Source organism: Corvus brachyrhynchos, unplaced genomic scaffold (genome assembly GCF_000691975.1).
Source record: "Corvus brachyrhynchos isolate BGI_N302 unplaced genomic scaffold, ASM69197v1 scaffold142, whole genome shotgun sequence".
Classification (NCBI taxonomy): Eukaryota; Metazoa; Chordata; class Aves; order Passeriformes; family Corvidae; genus Corvus; species Corvus brachyrhynchos.
Window position 1 is genome coordinate 2,796,321 of NW_008237226.1, and position 12,626 is coordinate 2,808,946.

A 12,626-nucleotide genomic window follows, 5' to 3' on the forward strand; every position below is an offset into this window, starting at 1 on the left:
CACTCGCGGGTCTCCGGCGCAGGGGTTCGCCCGGCCCGGCCCGGCCCGCTGCCCTGCGCACCGTGAGGTGCCGCTGCCGAGGAAGTCATGCCAAACGTTGATTAAAAACTATATTGGAGGCTTACGCTCTGCTTTCTGAAGTTTCCTCTATTGCCATCAAAGATCTATCTAAGCGGTTTTACACACGTTTCTATGAAGCGAAATATGAACAACATAATTAACTGATGTTGAAACTGTTGTTTTATTAGTACAGCAACTTCATAGACGATTTGCGGGTCTATGTGAGAGGAGGAACTGGTGGAATGGGTTATCCTAACCTTGGAGGGGAAGGAGGAAGAGGTGGTGATGTCTGGTTCGTCGCCCGAGAAAGGACTACCTTAAAGAGCATTAGGGAGAAATATCCCCAGAAGCGATTTGTAGCTGGAACAGGAGCCAACAGCAGGTAAGAGTCTGTTTAATGCAAGTTGCTATTTACAACTTTTCCAGAAAGAAAAATGTCAGCTTAAGTTACTAAGACAGGTTTAATTTCTCCCAGTGTTAAAGCTCTAAAAGGTGAAAAAGGAAAAGATTGTGAAGTTCATGTGCCTTTGGGAATTTCAGTTCTTGATGATGATGGCAAGCAGATTGGTAAGAACGTTCGCTTTGTTTTAAGGTATCTAATGTTTGTCACATTTATTGACAACATCTAGTGCATTTTTAATACCAGGATGTTTTAAGGCTGCACGTTTTCTAAAATATGTGTCTGTTTTTCTTTGTTTAGGCAAAGAGTTGACAAATACACTGTAAAAATTGTTGGAAAAGCAGGGACCCCTTCCAGAAATTAGCAGTAGTTGGCTTAGTATTGGCTTATATACTACATACAAGTCCTTTGCCATTGGAAACAAGTGTTAAAAGGACGGAAACCATACTGATCCTCCAAAGAATCATTCATGACCTCACATAAATTACATCTTCATAAACCCCACTGTCCCTATATCTTTAATGAATTATGAAAATGCTTAGAAGACAAAGATCCTTGCTGAATGTCAACATTTTAGGTTACTTAAAATGCATATCTGTTTTTTACTCACTAGGAAGATCTCTTTCAATACAGTGCTTTTGGAATAGCTCTCAACAGTTCCTTTGCAGTTTCTCAAGAATTTTTCTTTTCAGATTGTTCAGAATTAAAACTAAATTCACAAACTAGTTATTAAAACTAAATTCAGCCCTAGTTTGGATGTTCAACTAAATTGGATGTATTGCAAGATTTGTTTATGATGTAGGCATAGCAGTGGGTAACGACACCCAAATGTTGTGCTTTTTTTGTTGTTTTATTTATTCTGACCCTAAGGGAGATATCACAGCCTACATCTTATGGAAAAATATGGAACATCTGAAGAGAGCCACATCTCTATCAATGCATATTTTTCCTTGCATTCTTGAATTCAAATATTGGAGGCTTCAGAAGCTCCATCTGGGCCATACTTTGCCTGCCTTGCACTTTTCATGAGGTGACTGTATGACAGAGAACAATACTGGGGTGTGATGGCTTTCATTTGTTTCCAAAACAAGGAAAACCACCATGATCTTGAGGGCACAGTTCTTGCAAGGAAGCCCACAGAAAATTGTCTCATAACTGGAGACATTTAAATGGAAAATCACAACGGAACTACTGCAGGGGATTGTGTTTGTTCACTAATGAATTCATTTTCAGGAGAGCTTAATGCAGCAGGAGAAAGATTCTTAGCAGCTCGTGGAGGACTTGGAGGCTCTTTGGCTACAAACTTTCTGCCTTGCAAAGGTCAGAGGCGAACTGTTCATCTTGATTTGAAACTTATAGCAGATGTTGGCTTAGTTGGGTAAGTACTGTTAAGTTTGAAAACTGATATTGGAACACAAAGTAGTACATTTCAAATTCAATTTCAAAGAAATTTGAGAGTCTGGATCACATAAGTTATTTGCAGTTTTAGAAAATCAGATTGAGTATAAAGCTAGTAAATTAATTTTAACATTTTTATAGTACTCATTATGTTTTGGTGAGTGAAGGGCTTCATGAATCAGGACAATATATAATTAGTAATATGACTGTATTTAGCAGTTGCAGTGATTGCTACAATATCATTAGCACAATATTTGTGAAATAAATAGGAGGTGCAAAACAGAGCCAGGAACACCGCATATTGTATGTTTAACTTCATGGCACTGGCACAAGTGGATCCTTTCAGTAGCAATTCCAAAGAGAATTCCAGAGGCTGTGTTTCCTACTTTCCCAAAAATCCGACTTGGAACATTGGAAAGAAGTAATTACAAACTAGAACAGTTGGACTTGCATATCAGTGTTGCTGCTTTATAACAATGCAGATAAATATATGTTTATTTGGAGAAAGCTTTCAAGAAGCTACACTTCTAGTGTAGTACAATTATTGTTCTATTCAGCATCTGCTAACATAAATCAGGCCTGTGGTCCTTATTAATAAAAAACATAGGAAACATGAAATGATGATGAGTTTGAGGTGGAAATAGTCTAGTTGGTATATACCAGTAAAGAATGGAAACTTGAAGACAGCATGGTTTTCTAGCTATATTTTTATTTTTGTTACTAGAAATAATTTTGTTAATATAAAATTTCTCTAAAGTTACATAATTTTCAATTGCTCTTCAGTAATTACATGACAGAATTTTTTTCTTGTTTTTGTCAGTGTGAAAATACAGGAGTTTTATGATGCTGATGCTTCTTTAATCTTGTATGTTAGCTGAGAGTTTGCCTTCACAATGGATACAAAAATCATTATCAGTCAATTAGAGAAGCATATATTTTCTTATTGAGAGTATGAATCAGCCTCTGATATTTTGTGGTTGTACTTTGATCTCTTTGTGTTTGCTATTTTTATCATTTTTGTGAGTGGTTTGGTATTAGATCAGGTAAAAAAAAAACATGTAGACTTGAGAAAGGCTCATCAGATTTGGGTACAGGTTGTGATGTGTTAGTCTAGGTTGCAATTTAAACTTCAAAGAACATATTGTACCTCAGTGGAAACAAAGAGCTCACTTGAGGATATGACCAGAGTAACCTTCTGGAATGTCTTTAAGGCATCTTTCAACATCAGAGTGTATTAAAACTACAATCAATAGTTTCCCTATTATAACAAGAGTCATTAGGTTGCTTTTTGTTTTTTAAGAAAGATTTGTGTACAGCCCCTTCATAAAGGCCCATAATGCAGTACTAGCCTTGTTAACAGGCCATGGTTCTGGCTGTATTCAAGTGGAAAGTATTTGGTTTTCTGTGGGACACCTCCTTTGTGTTTTGTGGCTGTGTTGAGTTGCCTGTAGACAGTTTTCTTTGATCATGCTGTGATGAATATTTGTGACTTTGACAGGAACACAAATCTTGTGTGGACTTTCTGGATGGAGTATGTGCCAAGAGTAAGGACAGTAGTCTATCCTTGCATGTCAGGATTGACTTCAGGTTTTACATGGATCAAGGCTATTGTGACTTTTACAGCTCAGGTTAATCTTTAAAACAAGTGTGTGTTACAGTTTCAGTCTTAACTTAGGTTTTCATTTCAGTGGGTAGATGTATTCTGTGAAGAAGCTTTTGTAAAAGCTGGTGTATCCCTTAAGGAACACTTTTGTAGTATGCAGGTATAGCTATCCCTTGTAAAGGGAAAATGTTGTAACAGTCAGTTGTGCACAGAGAACTCCTAGGGCTTCCTTGGTGTTCTCTTAGGTCTACTTGGTAACAAAACAGGTTAGTAATAATTTCAGGATCCCTCATACAACTTTGCTGCCCTAAAACCACCTATAAACTGTGCATGTGTGTGTCTCACAGTCTCACTCTCTCTGAGTTTACATTTGCTCTGCTGTGTTAGTTAAACTCTAGCTTAGGTACCACTGGTACTTGAATTGTAGACTTTCATAAACCGTGATGTGTATGCTAAGAGACTGTAAATCCAACTGGTAAGATATATTAGCATGACAGCTTTTTAAAATGCATGCATAATTTCCAAAATCAGCTATAGCACATGAAGACTGAATTCAAGTATACCTGGATGGTAATGCTGTGTTTCTATCTGCATGACTTTGAAAGATTTCTCTTAAATCTATTACACATGTATTTACATAACTCTCCTGCCTGCATCCTTAGGAAGTATTGTTGGATTTAGAAAAATTACTCAGATTTGATGTCAAAAAATAAATCATAATGATCTGGGGTTTGTTCATTTTGTAAAAAAAAAATCGTCTGAGTAGATGAGTACAAGAATGAGTTGATAGCATTGAGTTTGAAGAATATGTTTGGAAATAAATATACAGGAATCAGATATGTCAGTGTATAAATCCTGACTTTCCTTCTAGGTTTCCAAATGCGGGAAAGTCATCCTTGTTAAGCAAGATTTCTCATGCCAAACCCGAGATTGCAAATTATGCTTGTAAGTTTATACTCTTATTTTTAGAGCAGTAATATTTCCTGAGAGCAAGAAGGCGTTTCACTGACTTTCTTATAATAAAGGTTTATAATAAAGAATAGGGTATAGGAATGTTGCCTGATTTTTTAATTATAAGAAATACTTCAAGGAGATACTTGCTGCTTCAGTATCCAGTTCCTTTACCCACCTCAGTTTTTCATGTGTACACCCCCATAGTGCTTCAACCTGTTAATGCAGGGTCTATTTAACATTTATTTTTATCTCAGCCCATTTTATTGCAACTGAGAGTCTCTGAGGTGTGTAATATCCTTGGTCTACTGAATATGTACTGTCAAGTTCCTTTGCATAAACATCTTGTATGCTTTGGAATTTGCTACTACTTGTAACAGAGAAGATTTGGGGTTTTTAATCTATCCACTGAAAAGTGGACAGAAATTTTTTGTTATTTTTCTATCAGTAAGTTAGGATTAGTCATCTAATCTTCTTTAATTAAAGAGTGCAAGTACTGATAATTCCTACTGACCTTTTTGCACCATTCCCAATTCTCTACAGCCTTTTCTCAGATTGAAGAGTCCTATCCCACTTTACCTTTCATTATTTTTCCCTGTTGGGAAGCTAATCCATAGTCTAAGTAATAATTTTTGTGTCTGGGACTTCTCTACCTTCACTGTTCCCTTTTTGGGAGGACTGGAGCAGAACTGCAGAAAGAGAGAAGACGTGGTGAAGCACTGGATTTTTTTTCATCTATCTTACTTTGCTTTCTCTTTGTTCCTTTTCCTTATTTTATCTTTTTGCTACTGCACATTTGTTTAATTTAAATACACTAAGAAAGTCCTACAATATTTAAATGTTTTATAACATTAACATTTTTTTAAATGTTAAAACTAGTTTTGTTTTCTTCCTGTCCCCTTGCCACAGTCACAACAATACAGCCTGAACTAGGAAAGATCATGTATGCAGATTATAAGCAGGTTGGTATGAAAGTTCACTCTGGTTTTTTGTTAAAGGTATGTAGAGTGACTATTTATGTTGCTTAACAGAATTTCAGAAAGAGAAAGAAAACTTGCAGGTATTTTCATATGTGTGTCTATAATGCGTACATGTCAAATGCAATTGCATGGACTTAACAGGAGTTCTGGGAAAAGTACTATTTTATGAAATAATAATAAGAGAGTTTCATAGCCAAGTACAGTAATATGATGTAGAGCTTATTTCAAGTCACTTTATTAAATGACTTCTCATTTTCTCTTACCTCCTTTCTGTGGTTCTAATCCTGCCTTATAATCTTAGAGGTATGAAATTGTTTATGGAATTGAGATTGCTGTGTCCTAGTATACTCTTAAAAGTTTAGGACTTGGAAAAAAATCACTGTTTCAGAGACCCGCCTGTTATCTTTATTTAGAAGAAGCAAATGTTCTGCAAGTTGCCCATACAGAGAGCTCTGGACCGAGTGAATAATTTTCAGAAAGGATTGCAAATAATAGCAGATTTGTCCAATAGCGGAAGATCTACGTTAGTGAACAGCAGGGAATTTTCTGATTATAACCCTGTTACCATAACTTCTTTCAGGGTTGGCTGCTCTTTCTTTTGTTTTTTTGTGTTTGTGGGTTTGGTTTTTGTGGTCTAGGGTTTTTTTTGTTTGGTGGGTTGGGTTTTTTAATTAAAAAGTAAAATAGTATGATGTGATAGTGATGACCTGAACACCCAGGATAGTGCACTACCTGAGAGGTAAGGCACGTGGGTCCAGTTCCTTCTGTGGTAGGCTGTAGTTCTGGAAGACTGGTGGAGCTATGGCCCTACCACTTTAATTTTTGTGAACTCTGTTCCACCCAGCTTCTTCAGATAAAAGTTGGCAGATAATTGTGTGGTGCCTGGAATCTGTTCTACAATATCCACTGAGGGTGAAACCAGTGCTAAATGAGACACTTACTAATAGGTTTTGGACCCCAACTTCACTTAAAGTTGCAGCAAACATTTTCATTCCTCAAGCTTGAATCTTCTTTGATGTGCTTTTACTTTGTTTTTGAAGTGTATGATATATGCAGCACTGGACTCATCACTTTCAAGATAAAAGGCAAGTGCATAAAAGAGTTTCAGATGAGTTAACCAGAAAAACATAACCCTCAGATATGAAAAGACAAAAACCTACTGGTTTTGCTTTCAGAAGCAATAATGCTAGGGAAATTCAGTAGCTGATGCTTGAAATCTTCATTTAACAAACTTCAACAAAACTGTGTATTAAGGGAAGTAAGTCTAGTTTGTCTGGTTCCCTGTAGAAATGCAATATGTCTAAGGGAAAATTGTTTTTGTATTCATTTTATCTGCTAGTTTAGAGTAGCTTATCCTAGAAAGCTATGCTGCAAGTAAACAGGATTTTTCATAGCCCTTTCAAAAAACTGTCTTCCATGAATGAGGATCTCTTGCTCTTACTGATGTATCTTTCTCCAGCAAGAGATCTACTTGCACTCCTGGCTTTCTTTTCTGAAGTCTTTTTCTTGGCATAGCCAGTGATCCTTATCATTGGCCATTTCTACAGTTCATGGGTTTTATACCACAGTGTTGGGTATATATGTGGACAAAATACCTCTTTTCTAAAGTCAAGGGGACTAGTGATTGTGATCACAGGGAACTTCTGAGAGTAAGAGGAAGTACTCTCTGTATTGCAACTGCTGAAACCGAAACAACATCAGCAATGTAGTTAATAGCAATTACTGAGGTGTCTTTCCTGTATCACTCAAGAGACAAGGATTCAGTTTTTCCTACGGAACATTGATATTTTTAAAGAGAGAGATATGTAGCATGTATATGCTTATTTTATCTTAGTACATTATGAAAAAGAAAATACATGCAAGTTACCTGGTACTGTCTGTCATTACTAATTGGAAAAGACACAAAGGTAGAGGATCTGTGTATGAGTGGTATCAGTACCAGTTCATGAAAAGTAGCAGAAGCACTTAGATTTTCTACCAGAGTATCTGAGCCCCTTCTGCAATAGGTAGCACACTGGCAGTTTTATGGTATGCTGGCTTCAGGCGGCGTCCAGTTTAATCCAGTTGCTGTCTAAATGGGCATTAGAGAGATTTGAAGACCCTACCTTTGCTCTTCTTTACTTCACTCTCTGTCTTAGCTTTCTGTGAGTTACTGAGTAGCTATTTTGGGGGTTTTATTATTATTCTGCTCGTTTTCGGTCTGCCTGAGCTGTCCAACAGCCCTCTCAATCAGCAGAGAAAATGACAAGGTCCCTGTCCGTTTTGGCAGTCTTTGCTGGGCTCTGGCTGGAAGCTGATTGACTAATCAAAGTCTCATTTGAGCTGAAGAGCAGAAGTCAAATTCTTGTATCTTCTCACACTCAGGGGAGCAATGTTAAGAGGGTTTGTATTTGGAGTAATGATACTCCATAGCCACAAGGAACAGCCTTTATTTTCTTTTCTAGTGACAGTTTGAGTTCTGTACAGATGTGGTAGCCTAAGCTACTTGCTTTTCAGAGTCTGTTTTATTCTCAGGTAATAGCTAAATTTTGTAGGATCTCTGCAGAGGTATTATGAGCCTCTATTTTGTACTTTGCAGACAGCAATAAAAAATAGACAGGGAGAACATGAGGAGCACCAGGTTTGTATAATAGCAGCATTTTGTTTAATCTGCTTCTAATGATAGATTGTATATATATTGAAACAGCCAATGCAAATTATTTTGTCTGGGTTCTTTTGTTTATGTAAAATGATAATCCCTGTTGATAGTTTAAAGTACTTGGGTTTGCTTACTGGAAGTATTTTGTTTGAAACTTTTGTTTTCCTAGATTTCAGTAGCTGATCTCCCAGGACTGATTGAAGGTGCACATGCAAACAAAGGGATGGGCCACAAATTTCTCAAACATGTAGAAAGAACCAAACAGCTTCTCTTAGTTGTAAGTTAAATAAAATTTACAGCTTATTGAAATCAAAGGCAGTGAAATAAAGAAAATGCATTTTAATTGCATTGTAGTGGGAATTTAGAAAATCATTTGTAATTTGCATGATTTATGATAAATACAGCTGTAATTCTGTTTACAGAATGGAACACTCAAATGACTAATGATAAATTAAATCCTTAAATAGAATTTATCATTGAAAGTTTCCAATTAATTTAGAACAGTGAAGTGTTTCAAGCATAACAAAAGCATGAAGTAATTTTTTTTTTCTGTAAGATCCCCATAAGAAGTTTAAAAACCAGACCTTTGAGAAACACTGTATCAGAACTAACCAGTTTGGGCCTCCAGCATCTGATGTTTCTTGGGTGTATAGTTTGCCCTCTGTTATTTGCCCAGGAATGAACACATGGCTATGGACATTCCAGGGCAAAATAATTGATGGAGAGTACCTTGATACTGTAACATAATTTTACACCACAAAGCTTGTTTTTGTGTACCTTTTCAGGTTGATATTTCTGGGTTTCAGCTGTCTATCAAGACTCAGTTCAGAACAGCCTTTGAAACGATACTGCTTCTAACAAAGGTAAGTTCTCATCTTCCTATTTGACAGTTGTAGTTATGTGTTGAGTCAAGAAAATGGCTCAGTTTTGATCAAGAAGCATTCAAATGTTAGTGTGTCTTCCGAATTTATAAGATAAGGCCAGTTAACAAAGAGGTTCTCCAAAATGATGATGTCTTTATTTTTACCTGCCCAAGTTAATAACCATCCTAGTTTATGTTGGGTAATAATCATAATTAGTTTATAATTGATTCATAATTGATTAATCTATGCAGCATGTGGGATATTTCTTACAGTCAAGTAAAGGTAAAAAGATACATCATTTTCAGTTCCCCAACCCAGTAGCATTTTAAGAAGTACATGGTTACAGTTAAATCCCTGCCTTGATGCCCTTATTGCATATCCTAACAGAGGAAAGACATTGGGCCCCAGCTTTGCAGATATTCACTGTTTCCATCTCTTAACTATGCTTCTGATTAAAATAATACATAAAAATAATGTCATTTCAAATTTAGCTCTTAACTGTATGATTTAAGTTGATGAATCTTCTAAATTTCAGGTATTGGTGTTTATTTTAGTTTATTCATGGTTGTGATTTTCTGTTACTAAAATGTTAAAGAATTTTAACACTCTCTGAATGATTTTCTTACATGTTTCATAGGTCTGAAGTGTTTCTGAAATTGATTTTGCGCTCATGGATATCAGAATAAACAAAAACCAAAACTGTCATTCTTTTTGTAAGAGGCATTTCAGAATGAGCTAGCCTTTTTACCTGAAATCTGTCTGAGCAAAAAACGACTGAATCACTGAACATTATTTTCTTCTGTCAGACTGCTTTAATATATCAGCCTTGAGCACCTGAGTCGAACTCACAGCTGCTTAGGCAAGAAAGGCTATTTAGGCAATTAAACAAATGAGAGAGGAGATATAAAATTGAAGTAGCACTTGTTAAACTACAAATACTTACTAAGGGAAATTTACTTTTCTTTTAAGGAACTGGAGCTGTACAAAGAGGAACTTGTAACAAAGCCTGCACTTCTTGCCATTAATAAAATGGATTTGCCTTGTGCAAAGGACAACTTGGATGAACTTATGACACAACTAGAGAATCCTCAGGGTAAATGAAATTACAACAATAACTTTTGTCAGAAGTAGTAGTAAGATTTCATCGGGAAAACTGCATTGGCAGGGAGTTGTTTGAAACTGAAGTCAGCTATTAAATTTATTATTTGAACATATGTTTAAAATCACTTCCTGCATTTAGAGCTCTGTTTATATGCATTTGGAATGGCTTCACTGTTGGGAAAGGATTGTAATAAAATGGAGATATCCCAGATGATCTTTCTCAACTATGATATGGGAGAGTCAGTTTCCAGTCTAGGTGTCTGGAATAAGAGTTACCTGCATAGAAGGTCCCCTTACAGACACTGACATATATAGTATTTGTCATGTGACTCTGGCCTGAGCACATGAAAATTCTGGACAGGTCTATGTAGGTTTACTTCAATTTTGCAGTTACATTGGGGCGAGTGAGTTGCTTTCTCTTTCCTGGTGTAGAAACCAGAAAAGCTTAAGACCATATTCTCCCATAATCTGCAATTTGGGATTTCTTTGTACTCTTTGGAAGTGTATAGAATCTTCTCATGGCAGCATTAAGAGTGGTATAACTGCTGTGTTAGTGCTTGTCTTCTGAGATTTAGGTATATTTTAAAAGATTAATTAAACAGATAATGTGCATATTAATCACATTTATTTTTATAACTGTAATTTATTGAAGTTAATTTTTACATTTAATGGGATTTTATGGGCCTTGTAGTGATACAGTATTTGGGGATTGTACTAACTCTTTCAATACAATTTTTCAGACTTCTTACACTTAGTAGAGGAAGAAATGATTCCAGCAAATACTCTTGAATTCAGAGAGGTAATTCCTATATCTACGTATACTGGAGAAGGAATTGAGGAACTCAAAACATGTATAAGAAAATCCATAGATGAGCAGGCAGAGCGGGTGAATGAAGAATATCGGAAAAAGAAACTCCTACTTTTACAAACTTCCAAAGAAGAACAAATGAATAGAAGCTAGCACTCCTGGATGCATCCAACACATTTTAGTATTTTTACTATGCACATGAAGCCTTTGTTGTGCAGACCTTCCATTTAATTGTTCCCTCTTCCATCATTGCCTGCTTCCCTCCATTTGTTAAGTTACTTGGGTAGGGCACAGTGAGGAAAGGGCAAGTTTTTTTATTTATGTTGGCTATGAAGCTTAACAGAGTAAAGACCAAAGTGTGAGCAACTCAAAGCACTGCTTAACAACTGATGGTCCCTGGAGTATTTTTTGCCAAGTGAGAGGAATGGAGGGAATACAACTTGCACAAAGGAGCAAGTTCAAGGACTCTACATCTGCCATGGGTATCAGAAGAACCAAGGGGCGTTTCTGATGGAAGAATTTTCCAGGGTCTGGGGCTTCTAAGGTGAACCAGTTCCGCTATTGTGAAGGCATTGGATTGTAGGGTTTTTGTTAGTTTTAAGGATATAAAGGAAAACGCATATAAATGGCTGCAAGGGAGTGATTTGTAGGAGCACAAAAAGCAAGACTGATTTGTAATGTTCAAGGGTTTTTTGACACCTGCTGGTGCCTACTGTAGTCATCTTAGTTGTATAAATCCTGATTCCAAATTCTCATGTTTAATTTGTGATTCCCTCCTTTTATGGAGTTGTTGAGTTTATGTTACATTTTGGTGAAGAAAATGACTGCTTCTCAACAGAGCTACACATCTCTGGGAATATTTAGTGTTCTAGATTTTGTATTAAAAGAAGGCACACTTATATTTTACTTCAAAAAAAAATTAGAAGTCCTTTATTACCAGGTATTTTTCTACTTTAAAGCTATTAAATTGATTGTAAAGCAGAACAAGACTGAATACATCAAAGGCTTATAGTTTGGTTTAGTTTTGTTCTGTAATACGTGTATCATACCTTGCTGCTTTAAATTTTGTTAAAAGTAGTCACTGGGAAGAAAGGTATGGTTTCTTATAATGCATTTCTTATATCATTGGTAATGGTTCTTACTGTGACATTTCTCTAATTTTACTGTGTTTGGAGCTAACATGTTTTTACTAAAGCTAAGAATAGGCTGTCAATTTTTTATACTCCATTTTACAGAAGTGCAGAATGAATTAGGTTGGGAAAGACCTATGAGATTGAGCCCAACCAATGATTGAACACCACATTGTGAACTAGAACATGGCATTCAGTGCCCTCTTAAACACCTCTACCCTCCACCTCCCTGGGCAGCCCATTACCCTTTCTGTGAAGAAATTCCTCGTGTTGTCCAATCTGAATCTGCCCTGGCACAGACTTAGGCCATGTCCTCTCATCCTGTCGCTGGTTGGCGCGGAGAGAAGAGACCCACGCCCACCTGCCTACAACCTCCGCAGGGAGTTGTAGAGTGACATCATCACCCCTGAGCCTCCTTTCTGCAGGCTCTTTCATAGAAGAAAACAACATGTTGCATTTTCCAGACTTAGTGAACGCCGTTCTTAACCTCACACATAAAGAGGGGCATGGGGGTGCGTTTGGAATAAGCCAGCATGGCTTGACTGAAGCTGTCCGCCGTGGGCCGTAGCTGCATGCCGTAGTCAGATTCCGCTGGCCTGCAGCAAGCTGGCTTGTCAGAGGGATGTGTTTTAGAGCATCGGTGTTTCCGACCAGGGCTGAGGGAGCTCTCCGCACTCCTGCTTTAAACCGGAGA

General features: G+C 36.9%; 1 protein-coding gene across 10 annotated transcripts in view; it reads left to right on the forward strand.

The window, feature by feature from the left end:
• LOC103612345 (metalloreductase STEAP2) overlaps positions 1–12,015 on the forward strand; it is an 80,840-nt gene extending 68,825 nt beyond the window's left edge. For 8 of the 10 annotated variants that reach the window (XM_017729253.1, XM_017729256.1, XM_017729255.1 and 5 more), the window contains 9 exons: positions 249–442; positions 536–627; positions 1,694–1,838; positions 4,333–4,406; positions 5,322–5,374; positions 8,200–8,307; positions 8,816–8,893; positions 9,863–9,986; positions 10,735–12,015. In XM_017729253.1, coding sequence (XP_017584742.1) covers positions 249–442; positions 536–627; positions 1,694–1,838; positions 4,333–4,406; positions 5,322–5,374; positions 8,200–8,307; positions 8,816–8,893; positions 9,863–9,986; positions 10,735–10,955 — 1,089 coding nt within the window. In that variant the 3' untranslated portion in view covers positions 10,956–12,015. Of the gene's footprint in view, positions 1–248; positions 443–535; positions 628–1,693; positions 1,839–4,332; positions 4,407–5,321; positions 5,375–8,199; positions 8,308–8,815; positions 8,894–9,862; positions 9,987–10,734 lie in introns of those variants that run through there. The other 2 variants (XM_017729258.1, XM_017729259.1) reach the window with 2 other exon arrangements.
• Positions 12,016–12,626: the final 611 nt, after the last annotated feature.